Below are 23,235 nucleotides of genomic sequence, written 5' to 3'. Positions count from 1 at the left end.
CTTAAAAGTAAGTGTCCATTAATATAGTTGTACGTAAGTATCTACCTTTCAGGTTCAACTCGTGATACAATAGTCAAATATACCGTTATACCCTCAAGGTGCTTCGACAATCGATTGATTCTGGATTTAGCTATCAGGTGAACGATCATTGACTCTCTTTATTCAAAGCTAGATTTTATTTTTGATATTTTTAAAATATGAGATCTAGTTTCGATATTTTTTTAACTTTTAGGCATAAAATGAAATTTCTCTTATTTTAATAGGTCCCCTGTTAAAAGGCTAAATATTAGCATATCTCTTCTTATTTATAAACATTTATTTATTTATCCTTGGGTGTCATATCACCGCCAGTCTATAGCAATTTACTATTTTCGCCAATTAAACCTAACGAAATTGACTTGGGTCAAAGGAGTATGGTAAGGGCTCTTTTGTAATTCCAGTTCCAAAAGCCCTAGCCGATGCGTGCTTGTCTAATATAAGTACTACGCGAAAGCCGATAAGGGTTTACGAGTCTCATATCTCACTACCAACAGCTTTTAAATTTTCTCGGGTATTCTCTCCAAGCAAGGTTAGTGATTCTTTCTGCAGATTTCGTCCGATTTAGCTCGCGTTTATGATTATATGTGCGTGAATACGATTATATCGATAGTAAACATGTGGTTTCTTTGAGATTGACGATATGAAGTTGATTTTCCAAAGTTTTTCTTTGCTTTGATTTTATTTTTCATTTATAAAATTTTGTAGTTCGATATATGTTCCTAGTCGATTGTGGTTTTTTGTTCAATCGGATATTGATAAGTATCATTTAAAAACCCTAGTTTTTCATAGAATTAGGATCTTTGCGGAGTTAGTGGTGGCTTTTTACTCTTTCATTTTTTTTTTTCAGAATTGAATTGTAAGGAGTAATTTATTTTCCCCAGAAGTGAATTGTAATGCGAATTGCCGATTCTGATAATCGCCAAGAGTTTGAATCCTTCGTTTGTATGGTTCGTCCATAAATATTGATTTTTTATGTTGATTTCCCGGTTGTTTTCAGATTTTGAGCCTTAAGAATGGGTAAAGAAAAGACTCACATCAACATCGTGGTCATTGGCCACGTCGACTCCGGGAAGTCGACCACCACCGGGCACTTGATCTACAAGCTTGGAGGAATTGACAAGCGTGTGATCGAGAGGTTCGAGAAGGAAGCTGCTGAGATGAACAAGAGGTCGTTCAAGTACGCGTGGGTGTTGGACAAGCTCAAGGCCGAGCGTGAGCGTGGTATCACCATCGATATCGCTCTGTGGAAGTTCGAGACCACCAAGTACTACTGCACCGTGATCGACGCCCCCGGACATCGCGATTTCATCAAGAACATGATTACCGGAACCTCCCAGGCCGACTGTGCCGTCCTCATCATCGACTCCACCACCGGAGGTTTCGAGGCCGGTATTTCCAAGGACGGACAGACCCGCGAGCACGCTCTCCTCGCTTTCACTCTCGGTGTGAAGCAGATGATCTGCTGCTGCAACAAGGTAACGAAAAGCGTCCGAGCTTGTTACGTTCTTTCTTTTATCGATGCGATTGAGCCGGTTTTTTTGTGACTCACGCGGGGCTTGTTGCGATTCTTCTTTTTCCCGTAGATGGACGCGACCACCCCCAAGTACTCGAAGGCGAGGTACGAGGAGATCGTGAAGGAAGTGTCGTCGTACCTGAAGAAGGTGGGGTACAACCCCGACAAAATCCCGTTCGTGCCCATCTCCGGGTTCGAGGGCGACAACATGATCGAGAGGTCCACCAACCTGGAGTGGTACAAGGGACCGACCCTGTTGGAAGCCCTGGACCAGATCTTGGAGCCCAAGAGGCCGTCGGACAAGCCCCTCCGTCTCCCGCTCCAGGACGTCTACAAGATCGGAGGCATCGGAACCGTGCCGGTGGGGCGTGTGGAGACCGGAGTCCTCAAGCCCGGGATGGTGGTCACCTTTGCCCCGTCCGGTCTGAGCACCGAGGTCAAGTCCGTGGAGATGCACCACGAGGCTCTGCTCGAGGCTCTCCCGGGGGACAACGTCGGGTTCAACGTCAAGAACGTCGCGGTCAAGGATCTCAAGCGGGGCTTCGTGGCCTCGAACTCGAAGGACGACCCCGCCAAGGAGGCCGCGAGTTTCACCTCGCAGGTGATCATCATGAACCACCCGGGGCAGATCGGGAACGGGTACGCGCCCGTGCTCGACTGCCACACGTCCCACATCGCAGTCAAGTTTGCCGAGATCCAGACCAAGATCGACAGGCGGTCCGGAAAAGAGATCGAGAAGGAGCCCAAGTTCTTGAAGAACGGAGACGCCGGGATCATCAAGATGGTCCCCACCAAGCCCATGGTCGTCGAGACCTTCTCGCAGTACCCGCCCCTCGGCCGCTTCGCCGTCAGAGACATGCGCCAGACTGTCGCCGTCGGAGTCATCAAGAGCGTCGAGAAGAAGGACCCCACCGGAGCCAAGGTCACCAAGTCCGCAGCCAAAAAGAAGTGAAGAGTTTTTTTCCCTAGGGACATGTCTGATAGGATAGTTTTGGTCGTTTAAATCTGCCTTTTGGATTTTAGTTTTGGTTTTAATTGCTGAGACCCGTTGGAATGGTTTGTTACATTACATTTTTGCATCACAGTCCCTCCTCCGACCTGTATTCAAGGACGGTGGTGGCATAGTTAGGCATCTGAGGAGGGATTTCTTCTCTGTGCACGGCAGGCTTTGGGGTTCGTTCTTAGAAGTTTAGTTTGTTCTGTCTTTTACTTGAGATGTTTAGTCGATTTAAACTTGAGTGTCACTAACGCATCATTTTAATAGCTTGTTTTTTAATTTACCGCACGCAGTTCTCGTATGCTAATTTCTCTGTATATTTTTTGGCAACCTGTTGCAGTCAACATTATTATTACAAAACCTCACTTCTGCCTAAGTTTGGACGTCGTGGATATGATTTTTTTTAATTCAGGACTTATGGTGGGGGTTAAATATTGACACTGAACTTTTACAGAAAACAATCCATTAGTTCTATAGGCAGACATTGAGCCACTTGATCAGATATGACAAAAGAAACAAATTAATTTAGAGTCGGAAGCATCAACTAAAATTGAAACGCCAAAGTGAGGTCAAAGCCAATGAACTCTTAACCAAATCTAAACCATATTCTAACATAGGTATATAGTAAGAAGCCAGCAAAATCATACAGAGATAGGTAAGTATATAGTAAGAAGCCAGCAAAATCGCGAGACATTTCAAGTACGCAGTCAAAATCAGCGCAATAGCCTATAAAACGGTTCTACGTATGTCCCGATTAAATCCCGGTATGTCAGAATCGCCATCCTCACTGATTGATCGCAACCCGATCCGATGTCTACGTATATCACCGATTTTGGGGCATCTCTTTTTGATTAACTGCAAAAAGGAAAAAAAAAAGATCATACTAATCAGTAATCGAGTTCTCAGTTTTACGAGATTGATCTTCTACAAACACGTGCAATTCAATGGACCGTGAGAGTAATGCAGTATAAGAGAATGAATCATATCAGTAAATAAAATATAGAAGAAAGAAGAAAACAAAAAGTAAACAAATCCACAAGAAAGAGATGCCTAACATAAAAATTGTCACAACTCGTCTCTTTCAAGGTGTGCCTTGGCAGCCGCTTTTTCAGACTCTTCTAATGCAAAGCTTTTCAGCAATTCAACGTCCCTTGCACCTGATAACATGACAATTAAGGAATATATATAAAAAAAATTACCTATAAATTTGATTCAGTTAACCTGACGCATTTCAATCTTTACTATTAGTAAACAAATTCAGAGCCAATATACAATCAATCAAATAAATTCTAAGTGAGAAACTTTGTTGTCATTGAAGAAAGAGTGAAAAGACTAATTTAACGGCATAAATATTAAGCATATGCAATTAGTGCAAGTAGATATATCAGCACTGCATCATTTCACCGCACCATAGATTTACAAAAGGAATCAACTCACATTACGTGTTATCGTTATTGCAGCTTCACCATTACTTTTTTCGTAGTATTATACAGCTTCACCCCGAAAATGGTTAAAGTTAACCTTAACTGTTCTAACGCGGAAAAAATCAACCACGGTTTCTTGAGTATGATTGCTACTGTTTTCTAGACTATGAAATAACTTCGTTCAACAATTTATCTTCAAGTAGAAAAAAAAGGTCATCAACTATCTACTACAATAATTTGTCTAGTCTGGCTTTAAAAATTCCATTGCCTAGTTCCTATTTGATGAAACAAAATTGGAGTTTTGAGTTAGCTTTCTTGCTACAAATTCACAGGTCAACCATCCGAGAGGAGAATCAACAGGACAGATAATGATGAAGCTATATACGAGATCTTATTTTTCTTCGTCTAGTTAAAGAATCTCACATAAGTCCTTCTTAGTACCTCCAAAGTATATTTCTCTTACGTTCTAAGGTTAAGTTAATCTATTCACATTCAATGCAAACAAAAAAAAAAAAAAAAGAGCCTTGAACCATACCTTGGTATTTTGCAAACTCTTCTCCGTCATAAAACAGCTTAAACGTGGGATACGAATGAATATCGACCTTCGAACACACCTCTTTATTTGTAGCACAGTCAACTTCTCCAATCTCGATATCATCCTCGCCCTCCATTTCCTTCCCGAGGTCCTCCCATAACGACCCCAAGCTTTTACTGATCACCAAACCGACCATACATCATCATAACAAAATAACACAGCAATTTAGAGACCGAATAAGAGCTCGAAAATCGATTCTAGGTCAACTAAATAACTTACCAATGTTTACACCATGGGACACAGAATTTCACAAACCAAGCAGTGTCTTTCTCCTTTATCTGATGCCATACACAGTTTAAAGACTTAGGGTTACGCATTTCGCGCTAAATCCACAGTATCATGATCTGAACTATATAATTAACCTAACTAAGAATCGATATAAAGAATCTGATCGGAGAAATGATAGATTCTGGTCGAATCAGAAAATCTATCTTCTCCGATCCTGAATCTGTACACCGAATCAGAAAAGAATTCCGATTTCAATCCAATCAAAACATTTATATTTTAACTATTATAGTAATAGATACCTTATCGGAAAAGGTGTCAACGGTTAGGGTTATGACTTCAGAGCTGGCGAGATTCGCGAGACTTATGAGAACGATAAATGAGAGCGCTGCCAATGCACCAGAGACCTTCATCGCTCAAACTACAAATCCTTCCCTTATTTTTTTTTTCCTTCTCCGAGAGAGTTTTGCGGTGTAAAACTAAAAATACAGAAAATCAGATACGTAGACGGTTTCGACTGGTAAACTTGCAGTGGTACTTCTTGTGGAAGGTGAAGCCGTAAAGTTTTATTTCATTTAATTATTAAATTTTGGGTTTCATACTTTCATTATTTCATAGGTAAACGTGGCTTACCGGGAGTTACCGCGCCTCCCGTCCCGCCCCCGCCCGGACTCCCGTTAATTCGCCGAACGGGAGTCCCGTCCCGTTATATAACGGGACGGAGGCGGTTAATGTTTAACGAGATCCGCGGATCCCGTTAGGCATTAAAAAAAAAAAATTTGAAAAAAAGAATTTAAGAAATAAAATAAAAGGATTAAAGTGAAAAGATTTTGAATAAGTGGGTAGAAATGAAAAATATGAATGTTGTTAAATAATTAAAAATGGGTAGAAAAAAACAATAAAGAAGAATGTGAAATTAAAAATGAGCCTCCTAAAAAACCTCACCGACCCCTAAAAAGGTGCGACGGCGAGGAAAAAGAGCACCCATTTCCTCGTGAAATGTTTGAAAATGTATCCCGGACAAGGGCCGGGATATCCCTTTGTTATACACGATACTTTAACCATTTATGTTTACGTTTGCAAAATCAACTTCAAAATCGTCTAGAATATCGAAGCACATGAATGTTTCTTGTGCTCGATTTCGATGTTGAATCCAATCTTTTCCGCACGTCAATGCTTCGACCATCTCCGGTTTCAGGCTGCATCTTCTATCGTCGATGATCCGGCCCGCGCTGCTAAAAGCCGCCTCAGAGGACACAGTTGAAACTGGGATGGTGAGGATGTCTTGTGCCATAGATGACAAGATCGGAAACCTCCTCGCATTCTGCCTCCACCAAACCAAGAGGTCGATGGCTTCGTCGTCCGACCTGACCCAATCGTTCCTATCGTACTCTTGGATCTCCGGATGGGACCGTGCGTCGGTTGCGCTTGACCTCGTCTGACTTGTCCCAGCTTCTTGTTGTTGAGGAGACGGGCTGTACGCGGGCGCGTTGACGAAGACATTCGTGTATTGGTGTCTTCTCGGATATTGCGTCTGTGATTGAGAAGGTTGCGCTCGGTATTGCGGTAGAAGTTTCGCCTCGTAAACCTTGAAAAGATCAAAAAAAGCTTGCACGATCCTCGGAAGATCAAGTGCAACGTAATCTTGGTCCACAAAATGGTTTCTTATGTATTTCAAAAAAAATTTTAAACCTCCAATTTTACATCGGACGTCTAGAATGGCTCCAAAACCGTATAGTAATGGAACCTTTCCAGCCCCCCAATATTTTAAAAACTTTGCTGTCATTGCTTGAATAGAATCTTGAAAAATAGTTTCGTTTTTATTTTTATCAAGATGCACAGCTATTGCGGTCATAGTATGAAGACCGAGAAAAGAAGTGGGAGTGTAAACAGCAGAAAGATAACAAGTTTCTTTATAAAAAATGTCGAGAAAAGAAACAAATGATTCAACCATCCTAATATCCAAATCAGATATAGCGTTTTCGCCATGTACGCTGTTAATGTAAGAAACAATAACATCGACGTAACGCTCGGATAAGAAGTTGGTCAGCATAAGAAAGGTTGAATTCCACCTAATTTTGTTATCTAGGTGAAAGGTGCGTTCTTGAAGGCCGTTTAGTCTAAGCCGTCTCTTAAGCTCATCTACTCTAGAGGTTGAACTATTTATCCAACTTATGTAATTCCTAATCTTGTTTATCGAAGGGTCGTAACTAGCGGCTCCGGCTTGAACTATGAGGTTGATGATGTGGGTAGCACAACGTTGATGTATAAGGGTTTCGTCTGCGTTAAGTTTTTGGGTCAACTCCCTAATCATGGCGTTGTTGCTAGTGGCATTATCTAAGGTCACAGATATAACCCTATTGTTCAAACCCCACTCAGCTAAAACACTAACTATGATATCTAAGATGTTCTCACCAGTGTGAGAACCTTCTATCCTCCTAAACGCTATGATACGTTTGTTCAGGTTCCAATCGTCGTCTATGTTATGGACTACAACGCTCATAAAGTCCATCTTAGATTGACCGGTCCATATATCCGATGTTAAGGCTACGCTATATCTACCAGAGGATATTGAGTATTTCATTTGTTCCTTTTCTCCTAAAAACCATTTTAGGATATCGGATCTCAAGGCTTTCCTAGACATTAGTTGTACGTTTGGGATAAAAGAACTAATGAATCTAACAAAGCCTTGAGATTCGATATGACTAAAAGATTGATCGGTTGATACAAAATATTCAACTAAATCACGTCTAAATCTTAAAGGATCGATGTTACTTACTTGGGTTGTAGAGGCTCCAGATTGTGTCCCCCCCTGGCAGTGTCTGTGATGACTCCACAATAGCGACGTCCCAACTCTAGTGTTATGAGCGCTAAAGATTTTGCCACAAACGTGACATTTTCCGGCTTTTTCACCGTTGGCAATCACCTCTTCAAAGAACGTCCAGACAACAGACCTCGCTCGACGTCGTGGTGCTTGTGCTTGTTGAGGTTGTTGTTGTTGTTGCGGTGGTTGTTGTTGTTGTTGAGGTGGTTGTTGTTCTTCTCGGGCACGTCGTTGTCGTCTTTGTCGGGTATCCTCTTGTTGCTCACGTTGTCGAGGTCGTGGAACTTGAGTTCGAGGCTGAGGTGGTGGTGGTGGGACGTCTTCTTCTTCATCTTCCTCCTCCTCGTCATCATGTTGTTCATTTGGATCTTGGGTTTCGTCGTCGTCTTCTTCTTCATTTGGATTTTGGGATTGACGATAATGTTGCTCGAACACTTGAAACTCTTGAAAAGCGACTTCGGATGGCGGTATTTGTGCTTGATATGCTTGCTCGGGATCCATTTGAGGATAATATGACATTTGTGCGTTTGGAATTTCGGTGAATTCCGTATTGTGGAAAGTAGGAGCAACATAATTTGGATCGAAAGAGTATTCGGTGTTTGGATCGGGGGCGTTTTGAGACAAATGCAACCAATTTTCTTCAAAACGGTGCATTCGTTCACCTCGGGAAGCTTTTCCCCTTCGACCTCCTCGGTTGTGGGATGATGATGACATGAGAAAATGAAAGCTTTAGAGAGTAAAATTGAGAGAGTTTGAGAGAATTAGAGAGAGAGATTGAGAGAATTTGAGAGAGTTTGAGAGAGTTTGAGTGAAAGGTGTGAAGAAAATGAATGAAATGGGGGGTATTTATAGATTTTAGAAATAAGTGGGAAAAAAAATATAAAAAACCTCATTTTCGCTCAAACGGCTATATTCAAACGGATATATTCAAACGGCTCTTTTTTTTCGGCCGTTGGATCTTTGATCCAACGGCCGAGATTAAAAAAAAAAAAAAAATTATATTCAACGGTCGCTAACGGGATCCGCGGATCCCGTTAGCTACAGTAACGGGACGGGACTCCCGTCCGTTAGGCTTAACGGGACCTCCCGTCCCGTTACCTATATTACCGGTAGCGGGGATTCCGTCCCGTCCCGCTACCGGTAAGCCACGTTTATTCATAGGTAGTCGATTGAAATAAAAAAATCGTCTTTTTAATTTTTTTTAATGGCTAAATTATCATTTAATATCGCGTTAATATGCCTTAGTTTTATTTTTATTTTTATGGTTTCAGATTTTAGTTCTTAAATCATTTGTTAATCTGTGTTAACTATGATTAATAATTAATTGCGATTTTAAATATCAAATTACTTTATTTATTTTTTACAATTTTTTTCCGAATGTTTTGCGAATTTTTCTTTTTTAGAAATATTTAATTGCGTTTATTAGGAGTTAATTCATTATTTAATTCGGGGGATTGTAATTGTTATTATTATTATTATTTTTTAATTTATGAAAATGACAATTAGATGTTTTTGAGTAGTGATATACATGGCATAGGCCGATGTGAAATACAAGTAGGACCCACCTACATGTGAGATTATCGTTTATTATCCGTGTTTTTACTATAGATCTCAAAATTTTGAGCTAAAAAACAAAAATAAAAGATAGATATCAAAATCTCAATTAAAGATTCGCAGTCCTTTCAGGGAATCAAATGTCTTTTCTCTTTTACTATAATAACTATACACATAATATGCTCTACATGTTACTGCGGAATAATTAATAGATTTTACTCCGAAAGAAAAAAAAATATAAAGACATGTTTAGAAATATTTAAGTTTCAAAAAAATATAAAAAAAGTTTTTTTTGAGACATTTTTATCTTTATGGTTAAAAAAAAGTAAAAATCACAAAACCCTGTTTATTGAACAGTGTTTTGGGAGTGTAGCCTCTTCCTCTATTTTATATAATAACAAGCAATATATATCCGCGCGTTTATGCGGAATAATTAATTTATTTTAATTTGGAAGAAAAAATGTATAGATATATGTCCAAAAATATTTTAGTTTGTAAAAAATTATATCTTAAATTTTTTTTAAGACATTTTTATTTTTCTGATAAAAAAATCGTTACTATATCTTATTTTTTCTATATAAAAAAAAAATATGTGACTTTTGTGAATGTCACTTTTTCTCTACTTTATCTATTATATATATATAATATAATTTGTATTTGGGAAAGAGAGTAAAAAATGAAAAAGAAAAGAAAAAGTGAGCGATCGTACATATATTGACTTGGGGTTGAGTGTTGACGGAGAAAGAGTGCTTCAGACTTCAGTGCACACACTCACTCTCTGACCTTTCCATCGCATTCTTGCCTTTCCACTACGCCGAGGTTTTCTTTTTCTTGAAGCCTAATCTTCTTGCTCACAAACACTCTCGCGCTCTCTCACTCTCTCAGGTTAGTTTTTTCTGTGTTTTTCCATTTATTTTTGGGCTCTCTTTCATGATCAACTGTGCGGTTTTTCTCCCCTCTGTAGACTGAAGAAAAGTGCCAAGTTTTTTTTTTTTTTTTACTTTACTTTTCTTTATTTGACTGTTTCTATGGATTCTCATGTCGTCGATCAAGTTTTGATGATGTTTGGTTTAGACTCCCTACTTTTGATTCTCATTTAGTGCAAGATTTTCGATTTTCATTGAAGCAGTTCATGGTTTAAAGAAGAGAAAAATAAAAAGAAACGAAATCAGTTATATAAACTGTGTTTCTTTTACGATAAGTGTTATACCATCTTTTATGAATCTCGCGCAATTAGAATCAGTATCAAAGTAAATTAACTTTAAATAAATACCGCTAAGTTTTCCTTTAGAATGAGATCTTGAGATGAGATCGTACTCTGGACGAATTTAGTATGTGTAGAGCCTGAAACTTTTGATCTTTACATGACATATTGTTGTTGCCTTTTGTAGAAGACAGGTTAGTTTAGATGGTTAAGAGTAAGACCATACAGGTTTCGGGATTCCCTTCCCATGTCACCGCCAATCAGGCGAGGGAGTTTATAGAGGGAGTCACGGGAGAAGGAACGATCTACGCTCTCAAGCTCAGACCCCCCAAAAATGGAGGCTCGAGATCCTTTGCCATCGTTCAGTTCACCGCCGCTGAGCACGCCGAGGCAATCGTCCAAAAGGCCAATAACCCGCTACGACTGTGGTTCGGGAGAAACTATCTCCAGGCGAGGGAGATGGAGCGAGACATCATTCCAAAGCCGAGGAAGATTCTCCACAACCTGCAGAACGTAGTTATGCATTTCGGATGCCAGGTTTCGAAGGACAAGTTTTCGGTTCTGTGGAGATCGACGGACGTCTCGGTGGATTTCGGGATCGGGCTTCGGAAATTGAACTTTTATGTCCCGTATGGCTTGGAGTATCGGCTTCAACTTTCTTACGAGAACGTGTGGCAGATTGAGCTTCATCGTCCTCGTGGGCCTACCTCCACTTACCTTTTGATTCAGGTCTGTTGCTATTTCTCAGAATTTATGTAATGTATCGTAAGAAATGAATGCTTTTGGATTTTTTTTTCCCTTGAATCGTTATTGTTCTCGTTGTGAATTGTTCAAAGTTTTCTGGTTTTTTCGCACCACTGAATAAGCTTTTCTGGTTTGTTTGGGGAGGATAGATAAGAGTATGATCTTCACGATGCAGTGAATTGAGGAGAAAATCTCTCATGATTAAAATGAATTTATAGTATCACTACTCTGGAATATGTGGTGTCAATCCTGTAATTGTTTGAATGGAGATATTTGTTCCTGCTCCTTATTTTCATTGAAGTCTAGGAGTCATAATTGATTATTTTTTATTTTTTTATATGAACTGTGATTGTAATTACATAACTGATAAACTATTTAAGATCACTTTATGAGTTTTTGAATTCCATTTTTTCCTCATCTGTGATGATGAATTTATATTATTTGTCGTTGCCTTAACAGTTGCTCGGTGCGCCTCGGATTTATGAGAAAGAAGCTTCCTCAGGAAGCACTCTATATGACGATCCCATGTACAACTTCTTTAAGGATACGCCCGATGATCAGTGGGTACGAGCAACTGATTTCAATCCTGACTCTGCGATTGGTCAGTCTTCTGCGATTTATCTGGAACTGCCGAACGGGATTGAACTTCCAGATTTCCAAGAGAATTTTCCGTACTTCAAGGAGACTAGAGAAAAGTTCACCATCGAGAGTGGTCGCTCTTTCTCTTCCAACTTGGGTATAGTTCCTGTTGTTGGGCCACCTCCCGGCGTTCATTTGCCGTACGAGATTCTGTTCAAGGTGAACTTACTGCTTCAGAACGGGTGTCTTTCGGGACCAACTCTCGACAGAGACTTCTATCGGATGGTTGACCCACAAAAGTTTGATGGTGACTGTATAGAGTACGTTCTCGAGAAACTATACACCTTGAAGAACTGCCCATATGAACCGACTTTATGGCTTCTAGATCAGTACAGGAAGTACTTGTCATCCAAAAGACCTCCAAGACCACCAGCGATATTCTTGGATTCCGGGTTGGTATATGTACGGAGGGTACAAGTAACGCCGACCAAAGTTTTCTTCTCTGGTCCAGAGATTAATGTCTCGAACCGCGTCGTGCGCAAGTATAAAACTCACATCGACAACTTTCTACGGATCTCATTTGTTGACGAGGAGTTGGATAAATTGTTCTCCACTGATTTAGCTCCACGTTCATCGTCTCGGAAAACTGGACTCTACACAAGGGTTCTTTCTGTTTTAAAAAACGGAATAAAAATCGGTGACAAACAGTTTGAGTTTCTTGCATTCTCATCGAGTCAACTGCGTGAAAACTCTGCTTGGATGTTTGCTAAAGCTGGGGATCATAGTGCTGCAACAATAAGAGATGATATGGGAGACTTTAGCAGCATAAGAAATGTTGCGAAATATGCTGCACGGCTTGGTCAGTCATTTGGGTCGTCGACGGAAACACTCACTGTTGATCCCGAAGAGGACGTAGAAGTAATTCCCGATATAACAGTCGAGCATAACAGAATTAGGCTTGTTTTCTCTGATGGAATCGGAAAAATATCACCGGAATTCGCCAAGAAAGTCGCTAAAAAATGTGGGCTCAAAGAATGTGTCCCGTCGGCATTTCAGATCAGATACGCCGGTTACAAAGGCGTGGTGGCCGTTGATCCGACCTCAACGATGAAACTTTTATCGCTGAGGAAAAGCATGTGCAAGTACGAATCCGATCTTGACAAGCTAGACGTTCTAGGCTTTAGCAAGTTTCAGCCGTGCTACCTGAACCGCCAATTGATCAGTCTCTTGTCCACGCTTGGGATAGGGGACTCGGTTTTCGAGGAAAAGCAGAGAGAAGCCGTTGAACAGCTCGATGCTATTTTGACCGACCCATTGAAAGCTCGGGAGGCTTTGGAGCTGATGTCTTCTGGCGAGACGACGAACATCCTCAAGGAGTTGCTTATGTGTGGCTATATGCCCAGTGACGAGCCATTCCTTGCTATGATGCTTCAAGCTTTCCGAGCGTCGAAGTTGCAGGAGTTGAGGACCAAAACAAGGATCTTTATCCCAAATGGAAGAGCAATGATGGGATGTCTAGATGAGACGAGGACCTTGGAATATGGGGAGGTTTTCGTGCAGTTCTCGGGAACAAAGAATCGACGCTTCTTTGAAGATTCTTCGGTCCATGGTATCACTGGTTTAGACAAAGTTTTTATTGTTACCGGAAGGGTGGTTGTTGCTAAAAATCCGTGCTTACACCCGGGAGATGTTCGTGTTCTAAAAGCTGTAAATGTGCCTGGTTTGTATCACATGGTCGATTGTGTTGTGTTTCCACAGAAAGGTCCCAGGTACGAGTTTTGTTTAGTAAAAAGGTTTCTTTTTCTTTTCGAGATTCATTAGCTAACATTTCATAAATGGCTTGTGATAGGCCTCACCCAAATGAATGCTCGGGAAGTGATCTCGATGGCGATATCTATTTTGTTTGTTGGGATCCGAAGTTAGTTCCTCGGTCGCATAGCGAGCCTATGGATTACACCCCGGCACCAGCTACGGAGTTAGGACATGATGTGACAATCGAGGTAATAATCTTTCTCGTCAACAAGTTTGTTGCACTTTTACCCGCAAAAGATCTCTCCTTTTTTTTTTTTTTTTTTTTTTTTTTTTTTTTTCTTTCAGTTAATTGAAATGCTGATGTTTTGGACTTATTACTCTTCCTATATGCTTTAGTTTCATTTTAAACACTAGTTTACTTCTAAAACTGTTGAACAACCGGGATTACTATGACTATGAATCAGTTTCACTTCCAGGACATCTTTGATTTGAATAAGGGTCATAACATCATGTATTACATTTCCCTGATTTAGTTGGTCTACATTATAGTGGTTTCCATGAATAATGCAGGAAGTTCAGGAATACTTTGCAAATTACATAGTGAACGACAGCTTGGGAATTATTGCCAACGCCCACACCGTGTTTGCAGACAGAGACCCGGCAAAAGCCATGAGCGCTTCATGTGTAGAGCTCGCTAGGCTGTTTTCAATCGCTGTTGACTTCCCAAAAACGGGCGTGCCAGCTGTGATTCCCAAGCACTTACAAGTCAAAGAGTACCCCGATTTCATGGAGAAGCTTGACAAACCCACATATGAATCGCACAACGTGATCGGGAAGCTTTTCCGGGCGGTGAAAGACAAATCCCACCACAGCTGCTCTATCAACTCCTTCACCAGGGAAGTCGCACGAAAATCCTACGACCCCGACATGGAATCCGACGGCTTCGAGGAACACATCGAGGACGCTTTCTACTACAAGACGAACTACGATTACAAGCTCGGAAACCTGCTCGACTACTACGGAATCAAATCCGAGGCGGAGATAATCGGTGGGAGCATAATGAGGATGTCCAAATCTTTCACCAAGAGACGGGATTCGGAGTCGATAAACATGGCTGTGAGGGCTTTGAGGAAGGAAGCCAGGATGTGGTTCAATGAGAAAGGGAATGGTCTGGATTCTGAAGCGGCCGATGTGAACGCCAAAGCCTCGGCTTGGTACCACGTGACTTATCATCCAAGCTACTGGGGTACTTACAACGAGGACATGAACCGGGACCATTATCTTAGCTTTGCCTGGTGTGTTTATGATAAGCTCGTTCAGATCAAAACGAGTAAAGCAAGTCTGAGAAAGTCTCGCCAAATGTATTCTCTGGAACACGACTTCAGCCACGGATTGCGTCTGTGATGAGGGTGTTTTTACTTCATTATTTAGCCTAGTATATAATTAGCTTGGAACGCAAGTAATTTTCTTTAATGGCTTTTTTGTGTGTACCGAAGCCTAGTATGTATATAGCTTGGGACGTAAGTAATTTTCTTTGATGGTTTTTTTGTGTGTACCGAATTCTGATTGTCCTTGCTGGACACAAAAAACATTGTGTATTTTGGAAAATATATGCTATGATGTGTGACAAGAAATGACTAAACATTGCATTTTCTTATACATCAGAATATGTAGCTTCTCTACACGTAAGACAAAAATGTTGCTGAGCCAATTTTGATTCAAAATATGTCATTTGTGTTACGGACAAAAAGCACCTAAAACCATCGATGAAAAAAGTCCGTTTAATTCACTCCCCATATATGTTTATAGGAAACAAAAAAAGCATAAACAGGCCAGTTGAAATTAATTTCATATTATAATCGAATCGACCAAAGTGAAGCAAACAAAAAAAACGAACACACAGAATTCATATTATTCACACACACACGGAGACAGATGAAAAGAGTGAAAATGAACAAGAACCTCGTAAAAAAAAAAAAAAAAAAATTAAATTAAAAAAAAAGAGGTCTCATCGGTCTCATCAAGCAAAGGTCCTCAAAAGAAACGGTCAGATTGGTGCGGAGGGAAGGATGACAGACTCGCTTTGGGCGTCGGTGATGTCGCGAAGCCTGTCTTCAGTGAGGCCCAAAGAGGCGGCGAGCTCTGGGCCTCTCAGGGCCCGGAAGAGCGACGAATAGCCCGCCAAGAACTGAGGCCGGTTCTTCTGGGCCGAGGTTGTGAAGCCGAAGAACTCGAACGGCCCGGCCCGAGATGCCACCTGGCAGAACGGGAAGAACCGTGGGACCCAGAACACGTCACCTGGCTTCACCGAGGAGTTCATTGCCAGCGTGCCGTTGGGGTACACGATCTGGATCGTCCCTGAACCTCTCAGCACCACGCCGTACTCCGTCGCGCGTGGGTTCACGTGCGGCGCCATCATTGATCCCTGTTCCATTATTATTATTATTATAAGTTATTATTTAGTTGTTAAAATATTATATGAGAATTATTTTTTTTTTCTTTTTCACAAAATAATGAAATTAAAAAAATAAATAATTTAAATCCTTGATCAATAGTTATAAAATTTGACAGTTTGTACGGACTAAATTATTATTAGAATTTTGAACACTTCTGTGTAGCTGATTTTTTTTTTTTTAAAAGGCTAAAATAATTAGAGAAATATTTAAAAAAAAAATCAAGACAAATCATATTACCAAATATTGGTTTCCAAAAGAGATATATCTATTTGCATGCCATGCATTAGTGGAGAGATATCTATAACAAATCATATCATTATTAAAAAAAAAAAAAAAAAATGGAAAGAATTAAAGTGGTGTCGTAGTACCGCAGAGAGGTTGACGAAGTAGACACCGATGTCAGGCTTTCGGAGCGACGGAAAATCATGGCCGTCGACGGCGATGCTCCAACCGTAGTTGTTATGGTAACGGCCCTTTTTAGCATCGTATATGTTATACGAATCCGGCGACTTTCCCTTTCCCTTGTCACTACGATCCTCCGACGATTTCTTGTCTCGCTTCCCGATTAATCCCATCAACTTCCTCCAAAACCAGCCATCACTCGAGATCTTCTTTTCTGCTTCTTCTTCAAGGCCAACCATTCTCTTCATTTCTCGTATCTTGTGGTCCTCTTTCAGCTCCAAGAACCTCGACCAAACCCTAGGCGCTCGAGAGTCGGCGATGTGTACTATCGGACCGTATCTCTGGCTTGTTAATAGCTCCTTTATCTCCGCATACGTCACCTACGTACACAACAAAAAGAGAGAGAGAGATATTATTGGTTATTATAAAATTTAGGTATTTGATATCCATTTGCCCTTTGTTTTTTTTTTTTTTTTTTTTTTTTTTTTTTTTTTTGGATTTAAATGATATACGTACATTGAAGGCGTTTTCGAGGATTCGGGAGTCGAATCCGGAGAGAATAGACGCCGGGTTTACCCCTCCACCAACGAAGAAAGACTAAAAAAGAAAAAAGATGTCAGACACAATAATTAATAATCCAAAAAAATGAAGGGTCAATGTGAGAATATCTCGTCTTAATTTATTTGATTATATAACCTTGAAAGTTCCGAAGCTCAAGCCCTGAGCGGTGTCAAAGCTGCAAATGACGTGAAGGCGTTGACCTTCCGCAACGTTGACCAAGTAGAATGCCGAGCCAGCTGGGATTCTGTACACGTCACCCATCTTCAATCTCCTCTCCGCTAGTTCGTCCTTGTATATATACCCCAGTTTAACCTCTCCTATATATATATACACACACATTACAACAAATTAATAGTCAAACACATTAATTAAGCCCATTATATATATAGATAATATATAGACCTCTGGGGACGAATAGGATCAAGTCTGAGTCGAGGTACTGAGGAACAAACAGAGTCTTGGGCTCCATCATAATGAAGCCAACTCTCAACGGTCCATCCATGAATTTCCCTCCCAAGCTCTTCACGATTCTCATCTCTCCAGCGTCGGTTTTCACCACTTGCTTTGAATCCTTCAGCAAGAATGGCTCGAACCCAAACCCAGTAGTCTCTTCTTCTTCCTTTTCCTTCGGCCATTCTTCTTCTTCCGTTAATGCCCACGATTCATGGCACGCGATCAGAAGAAGAAGAAGAGCCACGAACACCGTGGTCAACGATATGCCTCTGGCTCTGAGTCTCATTTTTTTTCTTTGATGGATATTGGATGATATTCTGGTTTGGGGGAGTGAAGAAGGGGGGTTTATGAAGGGATTGGAGAGAGGACACGTGTCGTTCATGCAGGGAATGAGGGTTCGGTGGCGGACTTTTGTTAAAACACACTTTGGGTTTTGTTGCTTATGTGTGTGACAGTGCAGTCTTTTAGTTGAACATCTCTACCTCTCGATATATACATGATATGTATTATATATCTATGTTTATTTTATTTTCTTCTTGCTGGCTTTGTTGTTGCATTGCATGTGAATGCGACAATTAAATATGCTGTTGTAGAATTATGACTCTGTGTCTGTGTGATCGTTGCAAAGTTTTCACGTCTGTTTCTTTGTAGTCAAATCACCCCAGATCGAGTCTCCACGTAGTTTCATATACCTGTGGTCATTGTTTCAATTTTATCTTTGAAAACATGAATTATCCTCAAAGTTATTATTTCCATTTTTAGTACATAAATGCGTGAGGAAAAAAAAAATAGCCCTGATAACTAGATTCTTTTGGCTGAGTCATAATTCAATTTTTATGTACTAGGGTGAATTTAACAAAATATTTAAAATTTATATATTAAATAAAAAGACTTAAACAATTTGGTTATATATATAAACATAAATAAATATATAAATTTCAATATATGATTGATAATTAATACATATAAATTAATTTAATGGTAAACTAATGTATAGCCCATTACGGATTCTTTCCAAGACGAACATACTAACTAGGAATTGCAACATCTTATACATTTTTTTAATCATGAACATCTTATGGCTTTTCTCAATCATGATCATCTTATAGGACACCTTTAAGTAGGACCCTCTAATTTTTGGTAATATAATTACTCTTTTAATTAATGGGACAAGACGTTTTATATAGTATACTCCACATGGATTTAATTTATAGTTATTTGTCGTTCTCTCTCTATATTGGGGATGAACAAAAGCGACACCCATGAGTTTCACTAGTTAATTGGAAATTCAAATTAATATTAAGATATTATTTGAAGGAACTAGCTAAAGCTAATGGGTTAGCTAAAGAAATCCAGTCCATTTCCCAATTATTTGATTAGTGAATAGCATACTCCATATACTATACTAATCCAAATGGATTAAATTTATAATAATTTGTCGTTCTCTATTTTGGAGATGAAGAGTGTCGTATACGACACAACGACCAAATTTATCTTCAAAAATGAAATCAACAAAACAAAAGTTGATAGAAAGAGTCGAAAAAAAAACACCAAGCAGATAGAAGAACAATTACAATGGGATAGATTGGGGATTCCAACGGTCATATTCTCTGCGAACTCAGCGGATCGCCCCAAATGACCGAGTCGGCACGAACCGAGTCAGCCCTAAAAAGCTACGAAGAAATCCCAATCGAGATCGTGAGCGAAGAAGAAATGGCTCTAATCGAAGCCGCCATGGTCTCGGCTCGCGCTCTGTGCCCACCGTCGCGCCAATTCCACGCCAACGTCCGGTCCGTACACTCCATCACCGTTCTCTCCAAGCGATCGTTTCCGTGCGGCGACGAAATTCCCGATGTGGAGGATTTGGGCGTCTCTCGGGTCAACAAGAAGAACAAAACCCCATCGGAGTCCTTGGTTTTGCGGTTCAGGAAGAACAAGCCCATGTGCGTCACCGACTTTACTGCTTCGGTATATATCTATGCATTTGATGCATAAATGGGTAATCTTTATTATTTACTTTATCTTCATTTTGGCGTCACATTAGGGTTTTCTTAAAACAGGAATGGTGTGAAAAGAAAACAGAGTTTTCTCTGTCGCGTCGGCGAGTGGTAAGTAAAGCTATGCAATTGGGAATCGACCGTCACGCCGAACTCGAAGAGGAGGTACGATTTTTTTTTTTTTGCAGAGGTACGATTGGAATATTTTCGAATATAACGGTCAAATGGAGTGTATTTTTGCAGGTTGTTAAGAAAATGGCTGTACGTGCCGAGTCGGCCGAAGATAGATGGGCTTTGAAGCTTTTAAATTTCGTAACCGGCGCGAACCAATTGTTGTTCGAAGGATTGACTCGCGAGCTTCCAGTGTAAGAGAAAGAAACTATTTGAATCTGATCTGATGAAGAAGAGAAGTGTCTTTATACTTATCTATGTTCCTGTGTGTGTGATCTCAGAATATGTCTAGTGGAAGGCGAATGGGTAACGGGCGTGATCGACGAGATTCAAATGCCCGACGCAGAAGCCACCGAAAGAAAACCGATGTTTGTCGATATAAAGACCCGAAACAAACCCAATCTTCCTTCTGAACCTCAGCGAAGAAACGGAAGGTATTATTTAAAAAAAAAAAAAAAAAATATGCTTTGTTGTAATTTTGTGTTTTATATTTTATATCGAACTTTGATTGAACAGGCTTCAACTTATGATCTACAAGCACATGTGGGATAGCTTGGTTTGTTCGAACTTTCCGGCCAAGAAGTTCTTCGAACGATTTTCACTGAACCCTTACGACGCCTTGTCCCAAGATATCTTCGAGACCAGCTCAAATATGGGCCTCCCAGCAAAGGTAGCGATGTTTCCGAAACAGCCGTGTTTTTTCTTTCTTCTTTTCAGTGTCTAATTCGCTTTCCTCGGCCTTTCAGACCCTTGAAGATATGACGAGGTACTTCACAAACACGTGTAGTATGATTCCCCGTTCTCAAGACCAGATGATTTTAAGGTAAAAAACAAGATATGAATGAGAACTAACAATAACAAGACAAGTCTACAAAAGTTCATGGTGTCTGTGTTTGAGCAGATATGAGTTCCAAAAAGACAAGTCGTTGCTCGGAGAGGATCGGTTTGAGCACGACCCGGAGTGGCTTGAGAGGCAAGTAAACGCGAGCCTTGAGTTTTGGCGGGGAGAGAGAGAAGCCGAGTATGCCCCGGAAGATGAGCGTTGGAAATGCCGGTTTTGTGAGTTTGTCTCGGCATGTCCCACCGCGAACTCTGATCTCGAGAGTGACGGTGTTTCGAGCTCCACGAATTCGACTCCAGAAGATAATCCAAGCACTGCCTAAAAATCGGCTTTTTTTTTAAATCTGAACAAGAGGCATTGTTACTTTTTTTTTTTTTTTTTTTTTTTTTTTTTTTATAACTTTGCCTATTTATTAATTTACCTTGTTGTTTGCTTTGGCAGACTCACTAAAACCCACTAAATGTGACAATAATCTATTTGCTGTAAAATAATTATTTTATCTGTTTTTTTCCCTAATAAAAAAAGGAAGCCATCTCATCTCATGTCTCAGTTGTTTCTCGAGGTGTTTGATTGATTGATAAGTAAGTTATAAAGAAAGTTAACTAATTGATAAGTAAGTTATAATTTAATTAATAAATAATCAATCACTTAATTAATAAATAATCAATCACTTAATTAATAAATAAGTTATAAAACATTAAAATTGCTCTATTTAAATTTCATAGTTTCATTTGGGCTACTAAACTACAGTGTTCATAAATATAGGGTTTTTCTAAAACAGTCAAGTGTTTTGTGTCTTCTATATGTTATGGTTTCTCAAATCAAAATCCCTTCGTCTTTCTCTCTTCGTTCGGTAGAACCAGAAATAAAGGAAATAAACTTGGCAAAACCTTGCAGTAGAAGAGAGAGAGAGAGAGAGAGAGAGAGAGAGAGAGAGAGAGAGAGAGAGAGAATGGCAGACAGAGAGATGAGAAACAAGCCGAACATACTCATCACTAGAACTCCAAGAACAAGCAAAACGACAACGTTGAGCCTTATTGAGCCTTGTGGACTGATTTGAATTGCCCTTTTACATGCTTATTTAAATCTTAGTGATATTTAGAAGTTACTTAACAAATAATAACTTATTCGTAAATTATTTTATTACGAATGCGAAAGATATTGCAATCAGCTTGCAGTAGTGAGTGTGTAGTCAAATTTACATATTTACTATAAGAGCATTCTAACTCATTTTACCATAGTCGACTCAGAGACTATGGACTTAATAAGCCAAAGCTAGATGAACACGAGCGAGAGCATAAACATTGTTATCTCTCTTATTTCGTTTCATCAAATTTTAGTGATATTCCACTAAAATTCGAAAACAAAACTTCTCGAAGTTATCAGAATTATTTATTTGATCCTTAAAAATAAGTGTTCATTGATATAACTAGTTCATAAGTATTTATTCTTCAAGTTCAGCCCGTGACATAAAAAGTCAAATATATTGATATACCCCAAGTCCATGCCCAAGTACTTATTATTTTTTGGGTTGTAATTACTATTTTATTAGCTGCAGCCGTTATAGCTGTTCAAAATCCACAAACCATTCCTACTGATAGTCAATTTTTTTTTAATATGTCCTTGAATTAATTCGAGACGTGAGTTAAACCCAGATTTGGAGCATAAAATTAACTTAGTAGAAAATGACCACATGAGGTTGTTGAAGAAAGGGTCCTAATAAATACTAAGCTATCATCAATTTTCTACTTTGACTTGATATATTCTTAAAGATTTTTCGAGCAAAATATAATATTTTCAACAAAAAAAAAAAAAACTATCAAATTTTCGTATCTTTATTTTAAGTATATTTTGAACTTTTGACTTCTTGAACGATAAATATAAGTTTTTCAAAAACAGCCAAGTGTTTTGTCTTCTACAAGTTAGGGTTTCTGAAGTCAAAACCCCTGTCTCTCTCTTCATTCGGTAGAACCAGAAATAAAGGAAATTACTTTGCAGTAGAAAACAGAGAGAAAGACAATGGGAGATAGAGTAAGGAGAAACAAGCCGAACATACTCATCACCGGAACTCCGGGAACAGGCAAAACGACGACGTCCTCTGCTCTGGCGGAGGCCGCGAAGCTCCGCCACGTCAACATCGGCGACCTCGTCAGGGAGAAGAGCCTCCACGACGGTCGGGACGAAGACCTAGACTGCTTCATCCTCAACGAAGACCTCGTTCGTAACCCTAACTTCTTTCATCTTCTTCGATCAATTGCGCTCTGTGTGAGTGTTTCGATCATCGTTCTCTCTGGTTTCAGGTTTGCGACGAGCTCGAGGATTCGATGGAAGAAGGAGGGGTCATAGTGGACTATCACGGCTGCGATTTCTTCCCGGAGCGGTGGTTCGACCTCGTCGTCGTCCTTCAGACCGAAAACTCCGTCCTCTTTGATCGGCTACAAGCTAGGTAAGAGTATTTCGTATTCCATTCTCAGCTACGAATTCGAACTCGAATCTGAATCGTTGTGATTTTTTTTTTTTTTTGGCGAATTTGCAGAGGATATTCGGAGAAGAAGATGAAGAACAACCTGGAGTGCGAGATATTCCAGATATTGCTGGAGGAGGCGAAGGAGAGCTACAAGGAGGAGATAGTCATGGCGCTGAAGAGCGACGACATTGAAGACATCTCGAGGAACGTCTCTTCTCTCACTGATTGGGTCAGAGCTTGGCAGCAATAGTCTTGGATCTGATTCGAATCTTGTCAGTCACAAAATGAGTTTCTCTTTTTTATTTAAGGATTTTCGAATGAAATTGTATTGATTTCTGACTCAGAACTGCGATAGTTGAAGTGTTGAACTGCTTTGTTTGGATTCCAAAGAACTCTCTTGTTGTATAAATGTTTTAGTATTTATTTTATATTAGTAG

At 39.9% G+C, this 23,235-nt stretch overlaps 6 protein-coding genes across 6 annotated transcripts; 4 read left to right on the top strand and 2 right to left on the bottom strand.

The window, feature by feature from the left end:
• The first annotated feature begins 506 nt into the window (after positions 1–506).
• LOC149382047 (elongation factor 1-alpha) lies at positions 507–2,850 on the top strand. The gene is made up of 3 exons (XM_089601043.1): positions 507–568; positions 1,037–1,514; positions 1,623–2,850. The coding sequence occupies exons 2-3, from the start codon at positions 1,053–1,055 to the stop codon at positions 2,502–2,504; spliced, it is 1,344 nt and encodes a 447-aa protein (XP_089457169.1). The 5' UTR covers positions 507–568; positions 1,037–1,052; the 3' UTR covers positions 2,505–2,850.
• Positions 2,851–3,053: 203 nt separating this feature from the next.
• Positions 3,054–5,367, bottom strand: PDIL5-1 (PDI-like 5-1). Its single transcript, XM_089601044.1, has 5 exons — positions 5,096–5,367; positions 4,788–4,846; positions 4,509–4,684; positions 3,605–3,706; positions 3,054–3,404 (listed from the first exon to the last, which is right to left on the bottom strand). The coding sequence occupies exons 1-4, from the start codon at positions 5,204–5,206 to the stop codon at positions 3,615–3,617; spliced, it is 438 nt and encodes a 145-aa protein (XP_089457170.1). The 5' UTR covers positions 5,207–5,367; the 3' UTR covers positions 3,054–3,404; positions 3,605–3,614.
• A 4,469-nt stretch (positions 5,368–9,836) lies between these two features.
• RDR1 (RNA-dependent RNA polymerase 1) lies at positions 9,837–15,058 on the top strand. Its single transcript, XM_089602014.1, has 5 exons — positions 9,837–10,056; positions 10,563–11,104; positions 11,579–13,467; positions 13,548–13,698; positions 14,021–15,058. Exons 2-5 carry the CDS (start codon positions 10,580–10,582, stop codon positions 14,852–14,854), a joined length of 3,399 nt encoding a protein of 1,132 aa, XP_089458140.1. The 5' UTR covers positions 9,837–10,056; positions 10,563–10,579; the 3' UTR covers positions 14,855–15,058.
• Positions 15,059–15,268: 210 nt separating this feature from the next.
• Positions 15,269–17,625, bottom strand: LOC149382044 (RmlC-like cupins superfamily protein). Its single transcript, XM_089602015.1, has 5 exons — positions 17,272–17,625; positions 17,005–17,186; positions 16,825–16,905; positions 16,275–16,688; positions 15,269–15,875 (listed from the first exon to the last, which is right to left on the bottom strand). The coding sequence occupies exons 1-5, from the start codon at positions 17,606–17,608 to the stop codon at positions 15,498–15,500; spliced, it is 1,392 nt and encodes a 463-aa protein (XP_089458141.1). The 5' UTR covers positions 17,609–17,625; the 3' UTR covers positions 15,269–15,497.
• A 1,199-nt stretch (positions 17,626–18,824) lies between these two features.
• LOC149382043 (exonuclease V-like protein) lies at positions 18,825–20,671 on the top strand. The gene is made up of 7 exons (XM_089602016.1): positions 18,825–19,290; positions 19,383–19,484; positions 19,563–19,684; positions 19,772–19,924; positions 20,007–20,160; positions 20,237–20,313; positions 20,392–20,671. Exons 1-7 carry the CDS (start codon positions 18,958–18,960, stop codon positions 20,651–20,653), a joined length of 1,203 nt encoding a protein of 400 aa, XP_089458142.1. The 5' UTR covers positions 18,825–18,957; the 3' UTR covers positions 20,654–20,671.
• A 1,557-nt stretch (positions 20,672–22,228) lies between these two features.
• On the top strand, positions 22,229–23,226 carry AAK6 (P-loop containing nucleoside triphosphate hydrolases superfamily protein). The gene is made up of 3 exons (XM_089602018.1): positions 22,229–22,548; positions 22,632–22,777; positions 22,868–23,226. The coding sequence occupies exons 1-3, from the start codon at positions 22,351–22,353 to the stop codon at positions 23,046–23,048; spliced, it is 525 nt and encodes a 174-aa protein (XP_089458144.1). The 5' UTR covers positions 22,229–22,350; the 3' UTR covers positions 23,049–23,226.
• The last annotated feature ends 9 nt before the right edge of the window (positions 23,227–23,235 follow it).

The sequence above is a fragment of the Urtica dioica genome, chromosome 11 (assembly GCF_054948205.1).
Source record: "Urtica dioica subsp. dioica isolate 48M chromosome 11, U.dioica_male_clone48M_v1_H2, whole genome shotgun sequence".
Classification (NCBI taxonomy): domain Eukaryota; kingdom Viridiplantae; phylum Streptophyta; class Magnoliopsida; order Rosales; family Urticaceae; genus Urtica; species Urtica dioica.
This window is presented reverse-complemented; position numbering and strand designations above follow the sequence as displayed.

What these genes read in the sequence shown, in the direction of transcription:
- PDIL5-1 (XM_089601044.1), bottom strand. Translation starts at nt 5,206, where the DNA reads ATGAAGGTCTCTGGTGCATTGGCAGCGCTCTCATTTATCGTTCTCATA. An exon ending in GTCCCATGGTGTAAACATTG is followed by an intron (nt 4,685 to 4,787) that starts GTAAGTTATTTA and finishes TTTGGTGATCAG; the next exon opens with TAAAAGCTTGGGGTCGTTAT. An exon ending in AGAGTTTGCAAAATACCAAG is followed by an intron (nt 3,707 to 4,508) that starts GTATGGTTCAAG and finishes TCATGTTATCAG; the next exon opens with GTGCAAGGGACGTTGAATTG.
- LOC149382044 (XM_089602015.1), bottom strand. Translation starts at nt 17,608, where the DNA reads ATGAGACTCAGAGCCAGAGGCATATCGTTGACCACGGTGTTCGTGGCT. An exon ending in TCCTCGAAAACGCCTTCAAT is followed by an intron (nt 16,689 to 16,824) that starts GTACGTATATCA and finishes TTGTGTACGTAG; the next exon opens with GTGACGTATGCGGAGATAAA. An exon ending in ACTTCGTCAACCTCTCTGCG is followed by an intron (nt 15,876 to 16,274) that starts GTACTACGACAC and finishes ATAATGGAACAG; the next exon opens with GGATCAATGATGGCGCCGCA.
- LOC149382047 (XM_089601043.1), top strand. Translation starts at nt 1,053, where the DNA reads ATGGGTAAAGAAAAGACTCACATCAACATCGTGGTCATTGGCCACGTC. An exon ending in TGATCTGCTGCTGCAACAAG is followed by an intron (nt 1,515 to 1,622) that starts GTAACGAAAAGC and finishes TTTTTCCCGTAG; the next exon opens with ATGGACGCGACCACCCCCAA.
- RDR1 (XM_089602014.1), top strand. Translation starts at nt 10,580, where the DNA reads ATGGTTAAGAGTAAGACCATACAGGTTTCGGGATTCCCTTCCCATGTC. An exon ending in CCACTTACCTTTTGATTCAG is followed by an intron (nt 11,105 to 11,578) that starts GTCTGTTGCTAT and finishes TTGCCTTAACAG; the next exon opens with TTGCTCGGTGCGCCTCGGAT. An exon ending in GACATGATGTGACAATCGAG is followed by an intron (nt 13,699 to 14,020) that starts GTAATAATCTTT and finishes TGAATAATGCAG; the next exon opens with GAAGTTCAGGAATACTTTGC.
- AAK6 (XM_089602018.1), top strand. Translation starts at nt 22,351, where the DNA reads ATGGGAGATAGAGTAAGGAGAAACAAGCCGAACATACTCATCACCGGA. An exon ending in TCATCCTCAACGAAGACCTC is followed by an intron (nt 22,549 to 22,631) that starts GTTCGTAACCCT and finishes CTCTGGTTTCAG; the next exon opens with GTTTGCGACGAGCTCGAGGA. An exon ending in TTTGATCGGCTACAAGCTAG is followed by an intron (nt 22,778 to 22,867) that starts GTAAGAGTATTT and finishes GCGAATTTGCAG; the next exon opens with AGGATATTCGGAGAAGAAGA.
- LOC149382043 (XM_089602016.1), top strand. Translation starts at nt 18,958, where the DNA reads ATGACCGAGTCGGCACGAACCGAGTCAGCCCTAAAAAGCTACGAAGAA. An exon ending in TCACCGACTTTACTGCTTCG is followed by an intron (nt 19,291 to 19,382) that starts GTATATATCTAT and finishes TTCTTAAAACAG; the next exon opens with GAATGGTGTGAAAAGAAAAC. An exon ending in CCTCAGCGAAGAAACGGAAG is followed by an intron (nt 19,925 to 20,006) that starts GTATTATTTAAA and finishes TTGATTGAACAG; the next exon opens with GCTTCAACTTATGATCTACA.